Consider the following 22,351-nt stretch of genomic DNA (forward strand, 5'->3'; position numbering starts at 1 on the left):
TTATTGTGTTATATGCAATTGAAGCAACTTAGAGAGGATTGGCTGGTGCTTGGGATGATTGGGGTTGGGGGGAGCTGGGGATTATCTTACGAGAACAGGTTGGACAGGCTGGGTCTGTATCCATTGGAGTTTAGAAGATTGAGAAGTGATCTTATTGAACCAAATAAGATCCTGAGGGGACTTGAATGGGTGAATTCTGAAAGGATGTTTCCCCTTGTGGGAGAAACCAGAACTAGGGACACTGTTTCAAATTAAGGAGTCTCCCATTCAAGATGAGTAACGAGAGAGCACATAAATTGTGTCCATTACACTATCAAAGACCTTTCTTCTAGTTTTATGTGTCACCCATCTTCTTTTGACTTGCTTAAACACATTTGTAACTGTTCCCAACTTGATGAAAGACCTAAAACATTAGTCTGTTTCTCGCTCACAGCTGATGCCTGATCTACTCAGTTTTTTCTGTTTTTATTAACTATTGTCTTTCCAGCATTTAATTCAACCACTGAATTTAACATTGCATCTGTATCCACAGGTATTTTAAAGGGTATTCTCTTTCTGAATCTTGAACAGGCATTGTTCATACAGTGTTTATAAAGACAGCAGCGTGATAGCATGTAGTGTACAATGTGTTGTTCTCCTCCAAAGTGGAGCTGTGTGCTTGGAAAGTCATAAGACCTATTAGTTGCTACATGAGGAAGGTCCATCAGAATTGGATTCCTGTCTGGGGGAGCCATGGTGTCATTAGGAAAATCCTTGTAAATTGTATGTCCCAGTGAATGATTCACTTCCATTCCATTTCTTTGTAGCCACAGTGAATCACAGTGATGATCATTGTAAATCTGATTGTAACATTTTTAATGAACCAGAGGACAGGTATGTCAATAGAATATAGATGTATTTTTTGCAATAAACTGCAAACTGTTTCTTGACAGGAGTTGGGCTAGCTGCTGTCATCTTGTCCTTTTGGCTCAATACTTACTACATTGTGATCATAGCCTGGGCTCTCTACTACCTCTTCAGCTCTTTCACATCGGTGAGTCTCAGTACTTTGGTATCAGTACCAGTATTTCCCACTGGGTCATTCTGATCTCCTTGTAACTACAATACAATATCTTTGTAAAACCTTGCAGAAACATCAAAAGTACCATTGCTGACCATTACTCTGGATCAACCTTTACTGTAATTAACCTAGGAGCATTTTTAACATTCCTTTTTTAGCAAACCTGAACTTCCTCGGAGTGGCAATCAGTGTCAGATTGCAACTCCATACCCAATTATTTCTGTCAATTTTCCTTCGATCCAATCTTGCCCAAACGTCCAACTCAGGCTGGGTGAGATCCAAGCAATGACCCCATGTCCTCAGGGCCCAGCAGCAAAGAGCAGGAGAATCAAAGTAAAGGAGGCCTCTTCCTCTTTGTATTACAATAGCTGTGTGGGGTTGGGGGGGTGGTGTAATGCCATAGTCAGGGAGTTGGAGAATAGGGCTAGACCCCACGGGCAATAGTGGGGACAATCCTGTTGGTGGAATAGTCAGAGGGTATTACGTGACACCTGCGGGTTGGTTGTGTGGATAGGGGGAGAGGTGGGAGGTGAGAGGTGTTGGGGAGTGTCCCCTGGAGGTCAGTCTGGGTCTGTACTATAGTTACCCAAAATTAGAAGTGGTTTTAATCCTTGTAACTTTTTCTGGATAACTACTGATGTAACCCAGGCAGAGCCACCTGAAGGTTAAAATTTAAGTCACATTTTCAGATGGTTCCCTGTGCAGGGCAATTGTGTTCCCAGAGGAAAATTTTATCTTACCTATGTCAGATATGAAGTTTGAGAATGCAGATACAATCAAGATAGAGTGGTAAAACAGTGTGTTCATGTAAAAGTTAATCTTGTGCATCTGAATGATATTGTTGAGGGTCACATAAAGAGTGTTGGTATTCTTTATGAACTCTGAACTTACACTGGAGATCAATGCAGTGAGACAGGAGAACACAGAAATAACGATGTTATAGCCCCATTGCTGTGGGGATGGGGGTGGAGAATGCGGAAAGGAATTCAAAACTCCATTGACTTTGGCAAAATCAGAATGTTTGCCAGAAGCTGGATTTTATTTTGTTCCTTTTATGTATTTTTCTTTAGGATCTTCCTTGGCAAAGCTGTGATAATGAATGGAACACAAAAGCTTGTTTCTCTAACTACTCGCTGGTTGATACCAGTAACATGACCAGTGCAGTGACAGAATTCTGGGAGTAAGTGACGTTCATTCTGTCTATTGAATTGTATCTGCCGGTAATAGTTATTGGTTAACACTGATTATGTGAAATTTGCCAAATATGTAGGGCTGGATTCTTCATCCCCTCAATCCAGTGGTTTTAAAGGTGAGGGAGTGCTTAAAATCCAACAGGCATCCTTCTTGATGCCTACCTGCCTGCCCCCATCTTGCCTAAAATGTTACAGGGACAGGGGAGAAATCACGATTGGGCCTATCAAAACCCTTAAGTAGCTATTAATTATCATGAGCTGGTTACTTAAGAGTCTCATCCTACCCCTGCTGATATTTTACCCATGGCAGGGGGAAGCCAACCCTATATGGGCAACATGGCAGCTTACATGGCTGGTGTTGTGTAAAGGAGGGGGTACTCCTGTGCAGGCCTCATGGGCCCATTAGAGGAACGCCCCTCTGCCCCCCATTTCCACACAAATGCAATATTCCCCTCTCCTTCAACCTAATCCCAGCCTCTTCAACTCACAGCCTCACTGAAAGCCCCAATTCCAAACTTACCTGGGCATGGTGGGGTGACTGTAGCCCCAACAGTGACCACTGAACTAGGCTGGCACTGCTCAGACTACAAACCCACTGGTCATCTGGCCGACTAATCTGGTTGTCTAAGACAGAACTTCCTCCTGAGAAGGAAGTGAAAGAATCACCTTAAAGCAATTAACATTGCTCCCAGTTTAAATTGCTGCAGGGCAACTGTTGGGATCATAGATGGGTTCCCCCCTGACATTTTAGATAGTGTATGGAGCTTGGACTTTGGGATCCATAAAGGATATTCACTGGACACACTGCCCCACATTGCCCCTTCACATATGCATTGACTGAGACACATCTTTAAGGGGTGCAGAGTGCGACTTCTATCTGCTACGGAGAGTTGCCCTTGATTCTTGTCAACCTTCAAGCGTTAAGAGATTAATATTTAAGAGGGGGTTTTTGGAGACTTGTCGTAGCATGGGGATGCTGGTAGGCAACTTGAAACACCATATTTAGAAGGAAAATTCTTGGTTTTCTCTTTTGCTGTTAACAGATAACATTTAGTGGCAGCTCAAACAAACCTGGCATAAAAATTGTCTGGGTTTCATTGCCCTCAGTAGTTGCCTAGGACCTACGAGGTATCCTTTGTGACTAGCAGGTTAAACTTAGCAAGTTGTGGAAAATATGTCAGAAGACTCACCCACTTCCTTCCCTACCTTTAATTGTACTCTCCCCACCTCCAAGTCTAGGGAGTGGAAATTGAACAAAAGCTTTGCATGTCCTGAACTATGTTTAGCCATCAATCTGTCTCAGATCCACCAAAATGTTGGAGGCAGAACAACATTTAAGATTGTATGACTCTAGGACCAGTTCACACAATAGGTAGAAAGATTACTTACAATTTGAAACAGTTTACCTGCTCTACTTGTGCCTGCAGTTCAAATGTTCCAGCCGTGCACCACCCCATTTCTCTCCTTCAGCCTGTAAATCCTTCCTAAAAAAACATTTAAGTCATGTTTACTTTGTCAGAGTGAAGTGAAACTGGAGTAAAAACATGATTGATGATTTGGTGGGTTGGAATGTCATTGTTTTTATCTCCTGACTCTGGGCACTGATTCAGCCTAGATTGAGATGAGTTCCAAAATGATGGATGTCAGGGACAGATACAAAATACTCCTACTTGGTTCAAGTTTATGTCGCAAAACTCTTCTCACAGGACAAAACTCTTAGGGTGGCATAGTGGCACAGTAGTTAGCACTGCTGCCGCACAGCATCAGGTACCCAGTTCGAATCCCGGCTTGGGTCACTGTCTGTGTCAAGTTTGCACGTTCTCCCCATGTCTGCATGGGTTTCCTCTGGGTGCTCTGGTTTCCTCCTACAGTCCAAAGATGTGAAGGTTAGGTTGATTGGCAATGGTAAATTGTCCCTTAGTGTTGGGGAACTAGCAGGGAAAGTATGTGGGGCTACAGGGATAGGAGCTGGGTGGGATTGTGGTTGGTGCAGACTCGATGTGCTGAATGGCCTCATTCTGTACTGTAGGGATTCTATGATTAGCTCATACAGTCACTCTAGTGGTACTCTCACTTAGGAGGGTTGATGTGCTTAATGGAAAGTCACTGGCCAGAGAAGGATACTATTTGGAGCTTGGCTTAAAGCTAATTTTTTTTGGGACCATGTATGTTATTCTGCAATCTAACCCATGCTCCACCTAACCTGGGATGCTTGATGCTAACACTTGATTTTCCATTTCACTGTTTAGATCTGCCTCATTTCAACGAGAGTAATCCACCAAAAAATAACAAATTAACGATGGATCATTTTCACACTGCTGACTTTCATTTTCCACATGTTCTTGTGTTTTATTTCCCTTGATGCACCAAATTTTCTAGCTGAAAAATCAGACAGTTGGCTTATTGCCTGTTCTCTGACAAAATAGCTATTGGTTAACTCAATGCACAGTAGAGTGGGAGACTTTCCCCTCAATTTTTTCATTCTTTCCGAAGGCAAGTGTTTGGATCTCAGCCCTCAATGCAATATTTAATGTACATGGCAAGAGGCATTACACGCACAAAGTTTTATCCAATTATTTTTTGCATATAAGCATCTTTAAAAACCTGAGGTTATGTCAAAGTCACACCCTACCGTCAGACCAAACAAGATTGCATCAGGGAGCCCTTAAAGAGTGGGGAATGTCTCACACAAACTTATCAAATGGTTCCTGAGCTGCAGCAGGCAGTGTCTGGAGAAACATTCTTGCTCACGACAATTATTCCAACCTTGGAATCATGTGAGTTTGGATTGGAGTAGCCTGTGTATCTTAATGCTGCCTCTGCACACTCATTTGTGAATCACAGGAACATCACAGTGGGAAGACATGAGTGGACCAGTGGGGAAAAGAAGGGTGAGGATAGGCTTCTTTCATACAATTCCTGGTTACTATTTCAGAGACGTATTGCCAAAACGTTGAAGTAGCTGTTTCCTCAGATGGTGAGAGTTACAGTAAGCCTTAAAGAATGGGAGAGAATTACATATATCATAGAATCCCTACAATGCAGAAGGAGGCCTTTCAGCCCATCCAAGCCTGCACCAATAACAATCCTACCTCTATCCTATCCCTATGTATTCACCCTGCTAGTCCCCCTGACACTAAGGGGCAATTTAGCATGGCCAATCAACCTAACTTGCACATCTTTTGGATTGTTGGAGGAAGCTAGAGAACCTGGAGGAAACCCATGCAGATACAGGGAGAATGTGCAAACTTCACACAACCAGTGACTCAAGCTGGGAATTGAACCCATGTCTCTGGTACTGTGAGGAAGCAGTGCGAACCACTGTACCACCCATAATTTAGTTAGACTAATTTAGTACAGTTGGGTTGAAAGATTAAAAGAGCCATTTGTAAATGGAAAACTGGGAGATGGAGATTAAGCTTACACATTACTATGAGATAATTAATATATATCACATTATATCTTTTCAGACGGAACATGCACCAGATTACCAGTGGTCTGGAAGAGCTAGGGAGTATACGATGGCCTCTGGCTGGCACACTGGCCCTTTCTTGGTTGTTGGTCTATTTCTCGATCTGGAAAGGAGTGGAGTGGACAGGAAAGGTATGATCAAAACATTCCTGCTTTATTTTCCCTTCAAAAAAAATCAAGAGAAGATAACTGTGTAGTGAATTTCAGTCAATGAGCTTTGAAATACAATGTACTTTTCTGAAAGCCTCTCTAATTTTTGTGCTGTGCTGTTCATAGAAGTGACTGAGTGATTAACCTTTAATTCCAAGAGACTGCAGTTTGATCCTGAAGGGACCGCATCTCTATGTGTTGCTCGGAATACTGGGGCCTAAATTGGATACCCCCAAAAAACAGATGCAAAGATCACAAGCGTGATTATCCTGTGCCAATTGTTTGAAATGTAGTTAACAACCCATCTTCATGCTATCTGTTCATTTGCACCAACAATCCCCTCACCTTTGTGTTTTTCCTTTAAGATTATCCAAGAACTGAAACCTGGTGGCACAATGCTTAGCACTGCTGCCTCACAACATCAGGGTCCTGGGTTCGATTCCGGCCTCGGGTCATTGTCTGTGTGGAGTTTGCACTTTCTCCCCGAGTCTGTGTGGGTCATCTCTGAGTGCTCCGGTTTCCTCCCACAGTTCAAAGATGTGTGGATTAAGTTGATTGGCCATCTAAATTTCCCCTTAGTGTCAGGGGATTAGCAGAGTAAATAAATGCCATTATGGGGATAGGGCCTGGGTGGGATCGTGGTCGGTGGCAGACTTGATGGGCCAAATGGTCTCCTTCTGCAAAGTAGGGGTTCTATGATTCTATGGCCAGCCAACAGAGTAACACCAAAAAGACAGCAATGATATAACAAATTTGAGACTTGCAGCCACGAGTGCAGATTCTAACAGTGGAGGAATTTTCCCAGCTTGCCCACTACGGGAATTGTTGCAGGAGAGGGGACGGCCCATACAAAGGACCTCGGGGGAGAGATTTTCCAGTTTTGGGGTGAGAGCAGCTGGAAAATCCTGTCCTGTGGGTGGTATTTTCCCAAAATTTGGCTAAGGGTCAGTTTTGGTGTGAAAAGTGGAGTGAATCCTACTGACCCCCATTGACATCATCCAGACAAAAATTGTTATTAGACACCCATGGCGCAACGTGTCAGAATCAGCCATCCTGGAATCACCAGAGCAGTTCAAATAAGCATTTAAACAGCTCCATAGTACTCGTTCACAGTCCGGCCAAGTGGACTGTGAAGCAAGAATGCCCGCTCACAGGAAGTGGCCTGCCATGGATGATAGATACTGTGGAAGAGAGGAGGGCAACTATTTACCCGCAGGTGGGCACGAGACCCTTGGAGCGTCCAGTCCATCTCTCTCACTCTTTCCAGAAATCGAGGCTCCTCTGGCCCAGCAGACTGAGCGGGCCGAACTGCAACACCTGTGCCTCTCGCAACTAGTCCAGGGCCCTCCAGATCCTGGTCCTCCAGACGATGCCTGCTAAGATCATCTCAGGCAACAAGCTACCTCAACTCAGATGTGGCTCCTAGGGAGACACCTAGACATAGCTGTGGCATTAGGAAGTTTAAGAAATTGTAGTCACCCGGTGTGGGCATGTGTGGTGTTAGCTGGTTATACATATTTATATATTTTATCTCACTATGTATTATAACTCACTTTGATTAACCACTTTACACTGCCTGATCTCCACTGATTGGTGTCAGGAATGCACGTCTAATGTTAGAGATGCATTCAGACTTACAGTGCCATTTCCATCTCCTCTTTGTAATGATGTCATCTCAGTGCCCGTGTTTCACTTGCTCTGACAGTACTTGGTAATGATACAGGGAATCCTCTATCCAAAACCCCCAACCCCCTCGGCATTAGGAATGACTGACTCAGTGTATCATCGCTCTGAATTGACCCAAGTCACAGGGTGTCTGCGGTCTGCCAGCAGCCAGACAGGAATCAGACATTCAGAGTATCCCTGAGGGTCATCACAGCCCTTTCCTATTGCACAACGTCATCATCACCCTTCTGCACTGTATGGGCAGTTAGCATTCGGGACATCCCCATCAGCAGCTCTGAGTTGTTAGCCCTCGCTGGGCACACAGGTGGGGCCATGTCCAGAAAGGTCACCCAAGAGTCCTCCTTAATCCTGGTGCTCTGGAACCATGATGAGGGCATTTCTAGCCCCCCTACCCATGTACATGGGCAGACTGAAGACTCTTTCAGGAGGGACTTGGGTTTCCTGGATGCACCGTCACAGTGAGGTGGGCATTAGGAAGGGGGGGGTTCCATGGGTCCTCCAATGCTGGAGCCAGGGCCCTGAGAGGAGGTGAAACCTTGGCACTTGTTTCCGAGGCACTAAATCGGCCAGTCTGAAAGCTGAGGCTTCATCTTGGATGTAGCACTGTGGAGAGCTGATGGTGCAAAGGGTTAAATCCTGAGTTTCAATCAATGTCACAAGCATAAATCTCTGCTTACTAACTGGGCTTAATAGGTTCCTCTTTCAGTGCCAAGCTGTGCTAATACTAATAAGTACTATGGTAATTCCAGCAACAGCCAACAGCGAGTGCATTTCTGTCATCCCTTCATCATAAAATTCACTGGATAGTAATTCTTCTGTGGCAACCATTGGATCCCTCCCCTTCCCAATGCCCACCTCACAATCAAGCTGTAACAAGGAAACCCAAATCCCTCCTAAAAGACCCTCCACTGTATCCATGAACATGGACAAGAGGGTTACAGATGCCCTCATTGTGACATGGTTCCAGGACACCAGGATTAGGGAGGACACTTGGTTGATCCTTCTGGACATAGCCCCTCCACCTGACTCACTGAATGCCACCAACCTCATAGACCCTGCCAACCTCACAGACCCCTGTGAATGGACTTACTGACCACTGCAAGGTCAATCATAGACCTCTGACAACTATCCTCTACAACTATAATATGAAGAGGTGTCCTCTTCCCCCCCAGAGCTGTCCAGTGCCCTCTCTCCTCTTGAACTCCCTAGTGGATAGTGGTGACATGTACACTCATCTCCACCTTCCCTCTCCAAGGTCATGGCACCAGGTTTCCATTTTTTAAAAACAGTAGTGATTTGCGCCAATGAGATGTCATACCAACTGGGTGGGAAGGTAGAGCGAGAGCACACGATGCTTCGTGATGCTGCTAATGAGATGCTAATGCATACAAATCAGGCTCACACCATCCCGGGGTGAGAATCCAATTACCTCATTGGAGAAGGGGGGATGAAGGGAAGATCACAAACTGAAATCTCACGAGATTTAGTGGACATTGTGGGAATTATGCACACAGCTAATGAGGCCGTTAAATCGTGGCCTGTGAGTAGCTTAGACAACAGTGTAGAGTTATGACCTTACATGATGTGCAGCCAGGGCAGGGGTCAAGCATAATGCAGGTGCCAGCTCACTCAAGGGCAAGGTCACACATGAATTTTGTTGTAGACCATTCAGGTAAAGACATTGATCGGGCAGGCTACAGAAGGTGGTTGATGGGCACACACAACAAAATGCTCTGTGCATTGGGAGGCCCATTTGAAAGCCTGTGCTCAATGTTAAGAAGCACGGAGGAGTCCAGCACTAATCTGGCACAGGTCTTTGTGTAAGCCTTGGAGCGCATCCTCTCCCTTTACAACATATGTGGCCTTAACCATGGGGTAGCATCTGATGGCCAATGTCTCCCCTTTTGTTACAGCACAAGCAGCAGCTAGCTAAAGTCTGATAGCCGCAGTGGAGGCTCAGTCTGCTGCTGTCATCTTTCTAGATACCTATGTGCGAAGGGACTCCCTGTGAACCTTGCCCCTTACAATTTCTTCTCTAATAGTTCTTCCCCCCTGAAGATACTTGGCAGGTGTTGCCTCTTGTGAAAAGACTCTCGTCCTCATTGCCCTTCTTTAGCTTGCCATGCTGTGTGTTGTTTCGGTTCATTCACCCAGTCATGCTCAATGATAAGAGAAAGCTCCACTAGGCCACCCATATTTGGCAGGAGTTTGTGCAGAAGCCTTGAAGTCAGCAAAATTCCTTCAACAATTCCCATGGAATATATTTTCTACTCAATATAAGACTTTCTATAATCTATTTGGAGTGTCTCCTCATCAAGGAAGGAAAATAGATCAGATATGCAAAATCATCCCTTTTGGTATTTGAAGCTGCTATTTACAAGATTATTTTCAAAAAAGATTCACTCTGAATGACAATCAGTGTGTGTATTTTATTCAGTTTTCATGTGACGATAGTAGGTTTGTAGCGGTCAAGGTCGGTTTAGTATGGGAAGAATTGCTGAGACGGGAGATCGGCCGTAATCTTATTGAATGACGGAGAAGGCTCAAATGGTCAAAAGATGTCTTCCTGCTCCTGTTTCTTTTGTTCAGCAACTATTTCGCCACTCCCTATTGATTAATGCAACTTAAAAAATATGATTAAAAAGTACCAAACGCTTGTAGAAATGTAGAAGAAATCAACAGAACTAGCTTGTAAGTATTGATGATCCCTATAAATAGCATTGGCAGTGATGGTTATTTGGAGCAGGTGTTCCTGCAAGCTTGTGAAAATGTTCAACTGTCCAAGATTATGCCAAAACTAGAGCTTGGAATTCCAAGGTGACAGCACTGGCATCAATTCAGCACTGTACAATCCCATACTCTGTTGCCCTGCTTACTCCCATTGAGCATTAGCTGTACAAACAGTAGTATCTGGCAAGATTCTCAGTAGACATATGCGGACTTGCAGTGGACTCATTACTCCAAGCAGCAGACTTTGCCAAGCCCAATTTCACATCCAGAAAGCTGAACTTTAATCTCCCAACATTGAACAATCCCATGTCAGGAGGACGAACTGGGAGAGGTACGGGGCCACATTTTAAAATTTCCCCTCTGATTCTGGGGCCTGACATTTTCTTTGGGTCGGAAACAGGGTGATGTTCACTTTGTTAGTTTTGAGTTTGCTATTTAAACACCTGCTCCAAAACCAAGTTTCCCCATCATTCATTAAAGTTTATGCATTATTGTCACAAGTAGACTTACATTAACACTGCAATGAAGTTACTGTGAATATCCCCTAGTCACCACACTCCAGCGCCTGTTTGGGTACACTGAGGGAGAATTTAGCATAGCTAAGGCACCTATGCAGTACATCTTTGGAGTGTGGGAGAAAACTGGAGTACCCAGGGGAAACCCACGCAGACACAGGGAGAACATGCAAACACCACACAGTCACCCAAGGTCGGGATTGAACCTGGGTCCCTGGCACTGTGAGGCAGCAGTGCTAAGCACTGTGCTACCATGCCACCTTAATCAAGTTTCTTCGTCATTTGTCATTACTTAGTGCAGACAGGTGGGTCCCTGAAGGCTGGGAGAACCATGTCACCACGAACCTTGGGGGAAACCTGCTGTGGAGTCAGGAACCTTTTGATGGGTAAATTTAAAAGCCACTTCCACGGTATGGTAATTGTTTATAACGTTTATTACAATCCCCGTGGGGAACCAAAATAACCAAATTTACAGAATAATGTCTAAGTGATGAAATTACCAACAAGCTTCCATTTTTTGAAGCTTTTACTTTTACACAAATCCAATTAAATATGAATTAACAAGCAAATTACAATCAATGCAAACTATAAGTTAAACATGGAATAGCAGATACAACAAAGACAATGTCAAAAGATTACAAACATTCATATCGCTCTCTATACAAATGTTACACAATGTGCAATCTCATAGTCTTTCCACATCAGCCTCTGAAATGCAAGACGTCTCACTTTTCTCAATTAATGCTTCTCAGGTCTCTAGCAAGTTTAACTTCATTCTATCTGAGTCCCCTGGAGACAGATGTCACCGCAAAGCACACTGCTGCATCTTGAACTAGATTCATGACAGTCTTGATGATACGATTTCCCAGAAACTCTTTTAATTAACCTTGCTGACTGGTCTGGTCGGCTTGGGCAAAACTGAAGCATCATTATCCAATTCACGATTTCTGCTCTAACCCTGTCTTCAGCTTTCTGTGCTTACACAGACTGCTCCATGTTAACATACCTTTCTCTGTTCTCACCTCAGCTCACCTTCAGAAGTAGTTTCTTTGTTTGCCAGCCACATTGCTTTTGTTTATGAACTTCCATCCTGTTTGTTCTGCTTCCAAGTTAAGGCTCACCAGATCACGTGGACCAGCATTTCTTCTTAGCCTAGAAATTTACGATTGATCCCTTTATGGTTGATGGAAATTCTTCGAAATCCTTTTCAAACATTCTTAAAACCAATAACAGATTCCATAGTTATTTTAAAGAAATTACATTTTTTCCTTGCTGCACTGCTTTCTGGTCAAAGGTTGTTAACTAATCTAAATATGATTTCAATGCAGTGGTTTGAATTTGACATTGATTTAATTACATGCTCTATTGTATCTTTGAAGCACTTTTCCAATATCCATTAGGTACAGAACCAATGAGTCATATAGTAACAATGGCAAGTCTTTCAAATGCTCAAGAATTTAAAATAAATTGGCACTTGAAGAAACTTTGTCCTAATGATAAAACTATCAGTCAAACACAGCCAGTGAAATTCCCATTAAAGAAACCTTTAAGTTATTAAGTTGATCTTTCTCTACACCCTAGTTATGATTGTGAAACTACATTCTGCACTCTCTCCTTCCATTCTCTAAGTACAGTACGCTTTATCTGTATAACACGCAAGAAACAATAATTTTCACTATGGATACATGTGACAATAATAAATCAAATAAAATTTAATCTTGCCAAAACAAACACACATGCATTGAAAAACCACTTCAAACAAATATCAAGTTATAACAAAGCAATAAAACTGATCATCATTCAAAGCTAACAGTTCCTCTTGAAAATGTGAAATTAAACCCCCGCTAGGCTGAGTATTGGAACTCAGCTAAGCATTCATAATGGGACCATTTGGCAAAACAGATGTCTATCTAACTGTTCAACTTGCTCCTGTTGCTATACTTGATTCTTGGTTGAAGTGATTTCTCAATGCTTGGATACAATTAAAGTTTCCTTCAATGGTAATTTTACTGGCTTTATTGGCTCAACAGTTTTATTGCCTTGTAATAACTTGATCTTTCTTTGAAGAGTTTATTTCCAATGCCGGTACAATTACTTGGACAAGATTAAGTTTGTTTTCAATGGGTACTGCACTGGCTGTGCTTGATTCACACTTTTATGAGGAGAGCAAATTTTCTTCAAAAGGAATGTTGAATCCCTGACTTTTTCTTTTAAATTTCATGAGAATTTCAAAGATTCATGAGTTCTATACCTGGTGGATACTAGGTGAGGGATATGGAGAATGTATGAAGGGCATGGTCTGGGGGAATGGAGGGGCCACAAGATTTATGAGGGGCATTGGGGGGGCATGAAGAGGCATAGACAAATATATGAGCTAGGGAAGTATGGAGGGTAATGGGATATAATAAGGGGTCATGGACTGGGTATGGGAGATAAGAGGGTGCATTGAGGTTGCATAGAGGGATAGATGAGGGCTAGAGGATCTAAAAGTTATGAATTGGACTGTGCAAATATTCCAGTAAACAGGGCCTTCTAATCTGCTGGCATTGTCATGTGCCCACCTCCCACCTCTATTGCTTCCTCAGGTCTGCTTTGAGAGGTGGTAGCCCAGACTGCAGCTTGTACCCGACTCTCAGAGACTAAAAGTCCAGGTGAATGAACTGCCCTTTAGATGTCAGGATGACATGTCAGGAAATGGCCCAATTCACGTTTGCCAAACTAAAGAGGAAAATCTGGCCCATTGTCTCCATTGCAATCAAAATTCTTCCATGTGTTATTTTCATGTGTCTGATTCTGTTTTTTTTTATCTGTTTTCTCCTGATCCAGGTTGTGTATTTTTCTGCCACTTATCCCTATCTCATGCTGATCATTTTATTCTTCCGTGGAGTGACACTTCCAGGTGCAAAAGAAGGGATTTTGTTCTACATTACGCCCAATTTCAACAAGCTTTCACACTCACAGGTGCGCACTATGTGGATTTTACATGTAATTATAAATTTGTTCTTTGTGATAAATAGCACCGTTTAACTATTTGTTGAATATTTTGCTCAATGGTCCTTGGGAACAAGGCAGAAATGTTAGAGATTTCTTTTACTTCCAGGGGTTTTTTACTTTTCTAAGTTGGACAAAATCCTACCATGCAAATTAAACTTTGAAGAGAATGGACTGGTGAATTGTATGGTCGTTTCTTATTTCATTCTATCAAATTTATGTTTCATCATAACTTTGGTGTCTCTTTGGACCAGTATGGAGATTTGTTGGTTTATCCCCAGCCTCTACTCCCTCCACTGTAGAATCATAAAGATCATTCTGCCCAACTGTACAATTGTATGTTCAAAATACATTGAACACAGACTGTCTGATTGGAATGAGGTATGGAGAAATTATTCATCCCTGAGTCCGAAAGAGCCAAGTGAGCTAGCGTTTGTTGGACTCCATCTGGAGTGGTGTTCAGTTTTAGGACTTGAAAATAAATAACTCAAGATCAACATTTGCTACTGATGCCAAACTGAGGATATAGCTAACAAAGATGAAGAATGCAACATAATATAAGGAAGTACAAGAAAGGAATAGAAGACTGAGCAGTTAAATAAAGGTAAAAGAAAATTAGCATAGACATATGTGAGATGATACTCTGATAGGAAATATAAAAACATTAAGCTCACCTTGGAGAATAAAAAAAAGACTGTGTTGTATATTCTATATAATTTTATGTGGCAAATATAATCAAATGTAACAGCCTTTAAGGGCTTTATGGCCTATTCTTGTTCCAATTCTCGTAATGTTCTCTGTGAATTGAATTGTTACACATTTAATAACATCAATGAACTTGTCATAAAATATTATTAAGAACGTTACTTTTATTTGTTACTGCTGTGTTTTCCTAGTTTTCCACTCCCTTATATTGGAGTTACTAATTCGTACATGATACTGTTTCTTCTACCAGTACCCTCTGATGCTCAAATCGCCATGCTTCATAATTAAGTACAAACAGTGAATGTCAGCAAGCAATATTACTTTTAATACAGCAGAAACAAGGCCAATCCTCTACTTGTCCTCTGTCTACTCATATGCAGCAGAGGTCAGCGGACAGGTCAATAGCAAGAACTGTGGTTGATTTTTCTTTTCTGTATCCTTGGGCAAGGAAGCAACTTATTCTCCTCAATGTTGAACAATGCTAGCTTCACATAGACTATGATCAAAGCTGGAACCATCTCGGTCTGAATGATTAAGTTTGATGATTTTTGGCACTCAGTGCCAGCAAAAGACATTTTTCGGTATGAACTACATGTGAGTTGGGGCCTCCTCTCTGTTCTCCATCAAGCATTTCAGGTACAGAACAGATGGAACTTAAAAGACCCTTTGCTGTGATGATAGAAGAACATTTCCTCCGTGCAGTAAATGTGGTGGAACCATTTTCTTTACAAACATGCTTGCAATTATTTTACTCTGCCCAGCACACAAAGTAAATATTTGACTGGTGTTCTGTAATTGAACTTTTGTAAGGTTCTGCTTTCATTTTGAACTGATTAGAGAGTGCACTATGTAGAGTCAAATTGTGATTGAGCCAACAAGCACCAGAAATGGAAAGTTTGGAATAAATTTTGGGGTCACAGGAGTGCTCCAACAGACGTTGCCTGCAGCCACCCAGCTCCTTCAGCCTCCATGCCCAATGCTTCCACCCTGTCCCCCACCTTTCTGATTGCAACACCAAACCCTGACCTCACCAACTGAACCTACCTCCTTGGTGGCTGGAGCAATCCATTATCAGCGTGCCTCACTTTTATTTGGTGTCCTGCAGCTCAATAGCTTTGCTGGTTTGATTCACAAAAGTTGCAATCAACCCTAATGAGAGCCAAGGTATTAGCAACATTAAAACATTGCCTTGATCATAATTTTGGTTGGCCTGGCTATGAGTCTATTTTGTTTTAAGAAGTTGTTTGTGGTTAGCCACTGATTTACATTTAATGATTAATGTTAATAGATGTCTGCCCCTTTTGGGTAGGTCTGGCTTGATGCAGCTACACAGATCTTTTTCTCCTATGGACTGGGTCTGGGATCTCTTATTGCTTTGGGCAGTTACAATACCTTTCACAACAATATTTACAGGTAAAACATTTACATTATTTTGTGTTGGGCAATGAAGGGAGGAATTGTAATCTTTCCAGTAGGAATGTTTTCCAACTTCCAATTGTTGATGGGACTTAGCCTCACAATATTATGGTCTGAGTGGGTAGGAACATCCTTTTACATTATTATGGAGTCCTGATACAACGGGCTGACTTAAATAAGGCTTCCTATTTCTACCATGATGGTCATAAAGTGAAAGCCTAATTAATCAATTGTTGTGATACTTGTTGCAGTTTATTCCATTCTAGGATTCCAGTCATTTGACTGAAAATGAAGGAAGTTTTCCACTCATTACTGACAAAAATTTATAGCACATCATTTACTCTGAGCTCGAGACAATTGATTGTCTATTTGCAATTCGAAGCTGATAATCTTTATAGTGGAAATGATGATCTCTGTGGAGAGTTACAAATTTAAGTCAGCCAGAGACAAGGCTACAGTATTATCATCACAAGTTTCTGCCGAGCACTCCCTGTTACTGTAGCTCCACACTGGGAGCACAATTATGCAATTACTTTTACATAATTGTTTCATAAAGTTAAATTTGAATCATCTATCCCCATATTTCTTTTTATATCCTATAACATTGCAAGAAAATATAGAGAATGTTGATGAGACACATAGTCATTTGATAATACAGAACTTGAGTGTTGCTGAAAAAAGAGACACGTTGAAGCTTTTGTCTTGCACTCATCAGGAATTTCACAAGACGGATCAACTATCTATATTTAGCCTGAAAGTTCTGGCCTGTGTTTTTGAGTCATGCAAGCATGGGTATAGTGAATACCATGCAAACAGCAAAGTGGCACATTGTTTGATATAATCTGCCAATCTTTTGGATGTATGGTCGACATACCCAGCATCACACTGGCATTGAAATTCATATACCACATTACTCATTTATGTGGTAGATAGAACATCTTTTTGACTTGACAGTAACATCATGACATTTGTGAACACAGCTCATGTTGCTATTGCATAGCATCAGTGTGTAACAGCTGGTTTCACCAATTGCCCAAATCTTTGAGATACCTTACTCTTCCAGGGTAATCTGAGGTGGGTTGGACACTTTTCAAGACTTTTCAAATTATCGCCATGGACCCAATCATAAGTTTGCTTGATGCATCACAAGCACTGATTGGATCAGGGTAGCCATTATCCTGCAGGATGGTTTTGATGCTCATGACTTCAGCATCAAGCTTGCACGGAGAACAAATGGCTTGGGTCCTATTTATAAGATTGCCAATAAGGCCAATCTTATAGCACGTGGAACTGTAGGAATCCCAACACATAAATTGACTAGAGAAGATAGGATTACATAGATGATAGTAATGCTAGGTATGTAGCCCATATGTCCAAACAACTGGCAGATTGTATCAAACACCATGCCTCTTCAGCTGTCCTCAAGAGGCAAAGTACTGACTGTAGCTGACCAGCCCATGCTTGTAAAACTCAAAACACGGTATTCAACATTAGATTCCACAACTGGACAACATTTGCTAAACAAATCTGGTTGTGTTAAGAATTCCACTGGCAACCAATCTAAGATTATCAGTTGGACACACAGTTGTGCATTTCTGCTAGAATCTACATGTATCAATACATAGACATCTGTTCTTTGCAGACAGAAAGAACAGGTACACACATTGCACCTATTCAACTGAACAAAATAGGTGACAACCGTTCTCTAGTTCATTCCCCAGGGCAATGTTTTGACCAATCTGAGTCAAACTACCTCGTTTGAAATTAAACAAAGCTTGGCAGTTAACTATCAGTCATCAGGTAACTGATAAATTCTTCATGACAATGGTTCTACCTAGAGGCACCATTTGCCAACCAGACAGCACTCTGATTGTGGTTCCTTTTGCTTTTGGTATTGATGAGTGCAAAATGTAAAACTTTAACATGCCTTTTTTTCAGGACTACTCAAAATCTGGTTTGTTTTTTAAAGCAGAACATCACTGGCAGGATGAGAGCATAGAATGATATGAAGAACAAAGAACAAAGATCAAAAACAGCCTGGGAAACAGGCCCTTCGGCCCAACGAGCCCACGCCACCATTTTAACATTACCAGTCCACCTCCACCCATGACCCTTATCTATTGTTTATGGCATTCCACATTGAGGGAAACTAATTTAGGGACAATTTATTACCTCCAATCAGCCTAAATAGCACATCTTTGGGGTGTGGGAGGAAACCGGAGCACCCGGAGAAAACCCACGCAAGCAAAGGGAAGAATGCGCAAACTCCCACAGACACTGGCCCAAATCCATGTGTCTGCACAGCAAACAGTGATAGTCACTGAGCTGTCGTGTTGCCCAGCATCTGGTCCAGTTTAAGCACACACGAACGACGTGAAGTACTGGGCTATTCCCAAACATCCAAGAGCAGCCCCAGTACGACCCATCGCATGTATGCCCCTCGTTGGACAACAAGGCGGACCGACTTAAAACCTGTGAATTAAAAGAGAAAAACATTAGTATCATACCACATCCTTTTACATTACCAGGGACGTCCCAATGCTAATGAACCTTAATTAAAACAATCTCCTATATCCTCCCATCCCCAACCCACTCATGTGCTTGTCTAAGTTACTCTTAAACAACTCCACCACCTTACTTGGCAGAGCATTCCATACCCCCACTACTCTCTGTGTGAAAAACCTCTCTCTAATATCTGTGTTATACCTCTCCCCCTTCACCCTAAGCCCATGGCCCCTCGTACTGTGTGTCTCTAACATAGGAAATAGCTTACCTCTGTTTACTCTATCTATACCCTTCATTATCTTATATACCTCTATTAGATCCCCCTCAGTTGCCGTCTTTCAAGGGAAAACAGCCCCAATTTGCTCAGTCTTTCCTCGTAACCCAGTCCTTCCATACCAGGCAACATCCTGGTACATTCTGACCTTGACATTCTTCAGTTTAAGGTGAATTGCACTGAATAATATGTGCCATTCTCACGATCAGTCTTTTAGTTTAGGTATAAGTCTAAGTGCAAGAATTATGTATGCTTCACTACAACTAAAAAATAAGTATGTTTTAAAATTAGTCATCTTGACGTTATTACAGTACTGTTGTCTAACCACATTAGCTGACAACTGTATTTGCATGGAAACAAATCTGATGGGGGAGGAAGGTTTATTTTCCTTGTCACTGCATTTATAAAGCTATAGTAATAAAACAGCATTGCCATTTTACACTTCCAATTCTTCCAAATAACGTAAGGCAATTTGCAGCAGGTAGCTTGTTTGCTCAAGTATAGAGCAGTGTGTGGGCCAGCAGGACTGAGGGTGAATAAAATGTTTTAAGCTTTTATTTATTAGTCACAAGTAAGCTTACATTCACAAATTACTGTGAAAATCCCCTAGTCACCACACTTCAGCACCTGTTCGGGTACACTAAGGGAGAATTTAGCACAGCCAATGCACCTAACCTGCATATTTTGAACTGTGGAAGGGAACCGGAGCACCAGAAGGAAACCCATGCAGATACAGGAAGAATGTGCAATCTCCACACAGACAGTGACCCAAGCCGGGAATTGAACCCAGGTTCCTGGCGTTGTGAGGCAGCAGTGCTAACCACTTCACCGTGCCACCCTAAAGGAAATCACACTGAAAAATAACATTCAGATGAAAGTATGTTGTGGTCATTTTCCAAATTCACAGAAATTTGAAAACTGTGTTCCTCGTAACCACATCTCAAACAAGATTTATATTATTTGAATAAGAGATAAGATTAATTCTATGTGCCTGCTTTACCTTCCAGGGACTGCCTCATAGTCTGCAGTATAAACTCTTGCACCAGCATTTTTGCAGGATTGGTCATTTTCTCAGTCATCGGATTCATGTCTCACGTCACAAGTAAACCAATAATTGAGCTTGCTTCATCAGGTAAGATTAGAGCCTTTCATTCTATGATTCTTGATGCTTTGTCATATCCCCTTTTAAATAACTTAAGGATCAAATCCAATATTTGAATAAACACCTAGATTTTCAGGCATTTCCTAATTGGTAACCATTTGATAGTGGGTGTGTATTTTTGGAATGTTTCCATGCTCCATCGATTGAATAGAAAAGTATTTAATAGGTCATGTGGAACTTCCAGCCACCATCACCGCTCCAATTCAACTTTGAGGCCTTGGGTTGGCTAGGGTGTCCGTAGACAATAATTTCCTGACTGATTTTCAATCATGATTACTAACAAAATGGGCAGAATTTTACCTTCTGCAGAGTGTGTCAGCGGATGGGAAAAGTGGCATTGAAACCGATGGCACCAATTGCAGTTTTCTCTGACGCATTGCTAGGAACTTTGTGAATAAAAGTTGAAGGGGCAGGTCTCACGGCATCACACTGGCGGGACAGCAGCTTCCATTTTTAAAGATCAGGGCACCATTTTTAAAAGCCACAATAAATATAGTGGAAATCCCTCCACCCACATGCTAAATTCTCCCTTAGTGTTCCAAGATGTGTAGGTTAGAGGGATTATCTGGATAAATACATGGGCTAGGGCCTGGGTAAGATGCTGTTTCAGAGAGTTGGTGCAGACTTGATGGGCCAATTGGCCTGCTTCTGCACTGTAGGGATTCTATACTTCAATACCTTGCTTTCAACATCAGGACATTGTTTAGTGTGATACTACCATGGTCCTACGTAGGATGATTAAAGGCCTACTCAGTGGTCCAGAAAACGGTATCCAAAAAATGGATACCCTGGAAAAAATTGTATACTATCACAATCCTTCACTCCTTGATCACCAGACAATCTTACCTGAATTCTTTTCTGCCATTGGACCGCTGTGATCCTGCTTTGAAAATCAGGGCAAGTGATGTGCTCTCCCAAGCACAACCAACTTGGATCACCTCAATTTGGGCCAACTTCATGGACTTAATGGAATGTTGAGACTGTGTTTTTAGTGGAATAGGTTAATTTAAGTAATTATTTTTTGAGTATTTTGCTCAAATCAGTTGTATTGACTTTGTGATTCCACGTCATTTGTTGCACAGGTCCTGGACTGGCATTTCTTGCCTACCCACAGGCTGTGACACAGATGCATCCCCCAGCACTATGGTCCATTCTCTTCTTCTCCATGTTACTGATGCTTGGTCTTGATTCACAGGTCAGTATTGAAACAAGAAGCAATGCAAGTGATCACTACTGAATACACATTTCTGCAAATATGTCACACTCATATCCTGGCTCATTAATAGTCCACTGATAGACAAATGTGTTTTGGTGAGGAAGTCTGTGGTCACCGCATCATTAGGTTTTGCTCTAATTAAAAAGCTCTTTAGAATTAGCATTTCCAAGCAATGTGGGGCTACATTCAGACATAATGGCTGGAACTCTGTCACCTCGCCCACCACAGAATCGGTGCAGGTGGTCGTCCAACAACGGAAATCTCCATTGAACTTGGGTGGGCATTTCTGATCTTGCCTGAGTGAGGCCGTAAAATCCGGTCCAATGCTTATATATAGTTCATTACCTCATAGGTATTAATTACAGTTTTATAACTTGAGCACAGTAGTTCAGTGGTTAAAACAAATCACTTAACTAGATTGCCATCCCTTTTCTGTCATTGGATCAGAACTCTAAAACTCACTCCCTAACAGCACAATGAGTTTACTTACAGCACATGGACCGCAGCGGTTCAAGAAGGCCATCACCTTCCCTGTGGCAATTATAGATGGGTATTTAGTTCACAAAGTTGAGAGAATTGTGTCACAGAACAATCAAGCTGGACCTCGATGTAGGTGTTATGATCCGGCGGGTGATAATTGTTGCACAAACAAAATTCCAAAGAAAACTTGGCAAATTTATCACAACTCTTTTCTTTTTGTATTTTGACTACGAGAAGAAATATACACTAAAGTTAGGAACCACAAATTCCAGTAAAACTTCTGGAGATTTTAAATATTAAATTGAAACATTTATTAACAAAATAAAAGAAAACTTAAACACACAAGATTATGTTTATACAATTAAAATTAGTCTTGCCGAACATTCCCTCAAAAAGTAATTACCTACTTGATTAGACTCACAAATAAATACCCTTCCAGGGAACAATCCCTTATAGATGTTTATTTGATTAAAATCCAGTAATATTTCAAAGGAAACCCACCGTTGCTATGTGGATTTTAGGTCCATTGGTCTTTCTGAAAAAGGTGGCATAGTTCAGTCACAAATTCCTTGATAATCAACAGGTACTTCTTGGGTATGCTACATTCCTCATCATGTGGAGATGCCGGTGTTGGACTGGGGTGAACACAGTTAGAAGTCTCACAACACCAAGTTAAAGTAGTGCTCCAAAAGTCAGTGGCTTTTGACACCAAATAAACCTGTTGGACTTTAACCTGGTGTTGTGACATTCCTCATCCCCAGGTAACTGTGCTGCTATGGTAGTTCTGCTGTAATATG

At 41.9% G+C, this 22,351-nt stretch overlaps 1 protein-coding gene across 3 annotated transcripts in view; it reads left to right on the forward strand.

Moving 5' to 3' along the window:
- The window catches only part of LOC145344129 (sodium- and chloride-dependent GABA transporter 1-like), a 57,708-nt gene that overhangs the window by 14,234 nt on the left and 21,123 nt on the right, over nt 1-22,351 (forward strand). For all 3 annotated transcript variants that reach the window (XM_080190996.1, XM_080190998.1, XM_080190997.1), the window contains 7 exons: nt 933-1,033; nt 2,131-2,240; nt 5,724-5,856; nt 13,632-13,766; nt 15,811-15,914; nt 19,704-19,828; nt 20,941-21,053. In XM_080190996.1, the coding sequence (XP_080047122.1) occupies nt 933-1,033; nt 2,131-2,240; nt 5,724-5,856; nt 13,632-13,766; nt 15,811-15,914; nt 19,704-19,828; nt 20,941-21,053 (821 nt within the window). The remainder of the gene's footprint in view (nt 1-932; nt 1,034-2,130; nt 2,241-5,723; nt 5,857-13,631; nt 13,767-15,810; nt 15,915-19,703; nt 19,829-20,940; nt 21,054-22,351) is intronic.

Source organism: Carcharhinus amblyrhynchos, chromosome 6, assembly GCF_965287045.1.
Source record: "Carcharhinus amblyrhynchos chromosome 6, sCarAmb.v2.hapA, whole genome shotgun sequence".
In the NCBI taxonomy this organism is placed as follows: domain Eukaryota; kingdom Metazoa; phylum Chordata; class Chondrichthyes; order Carcharhiniformes; family Carcharhinidae; genus Carcharhinus; species Carcharhinus amblyrhynchos.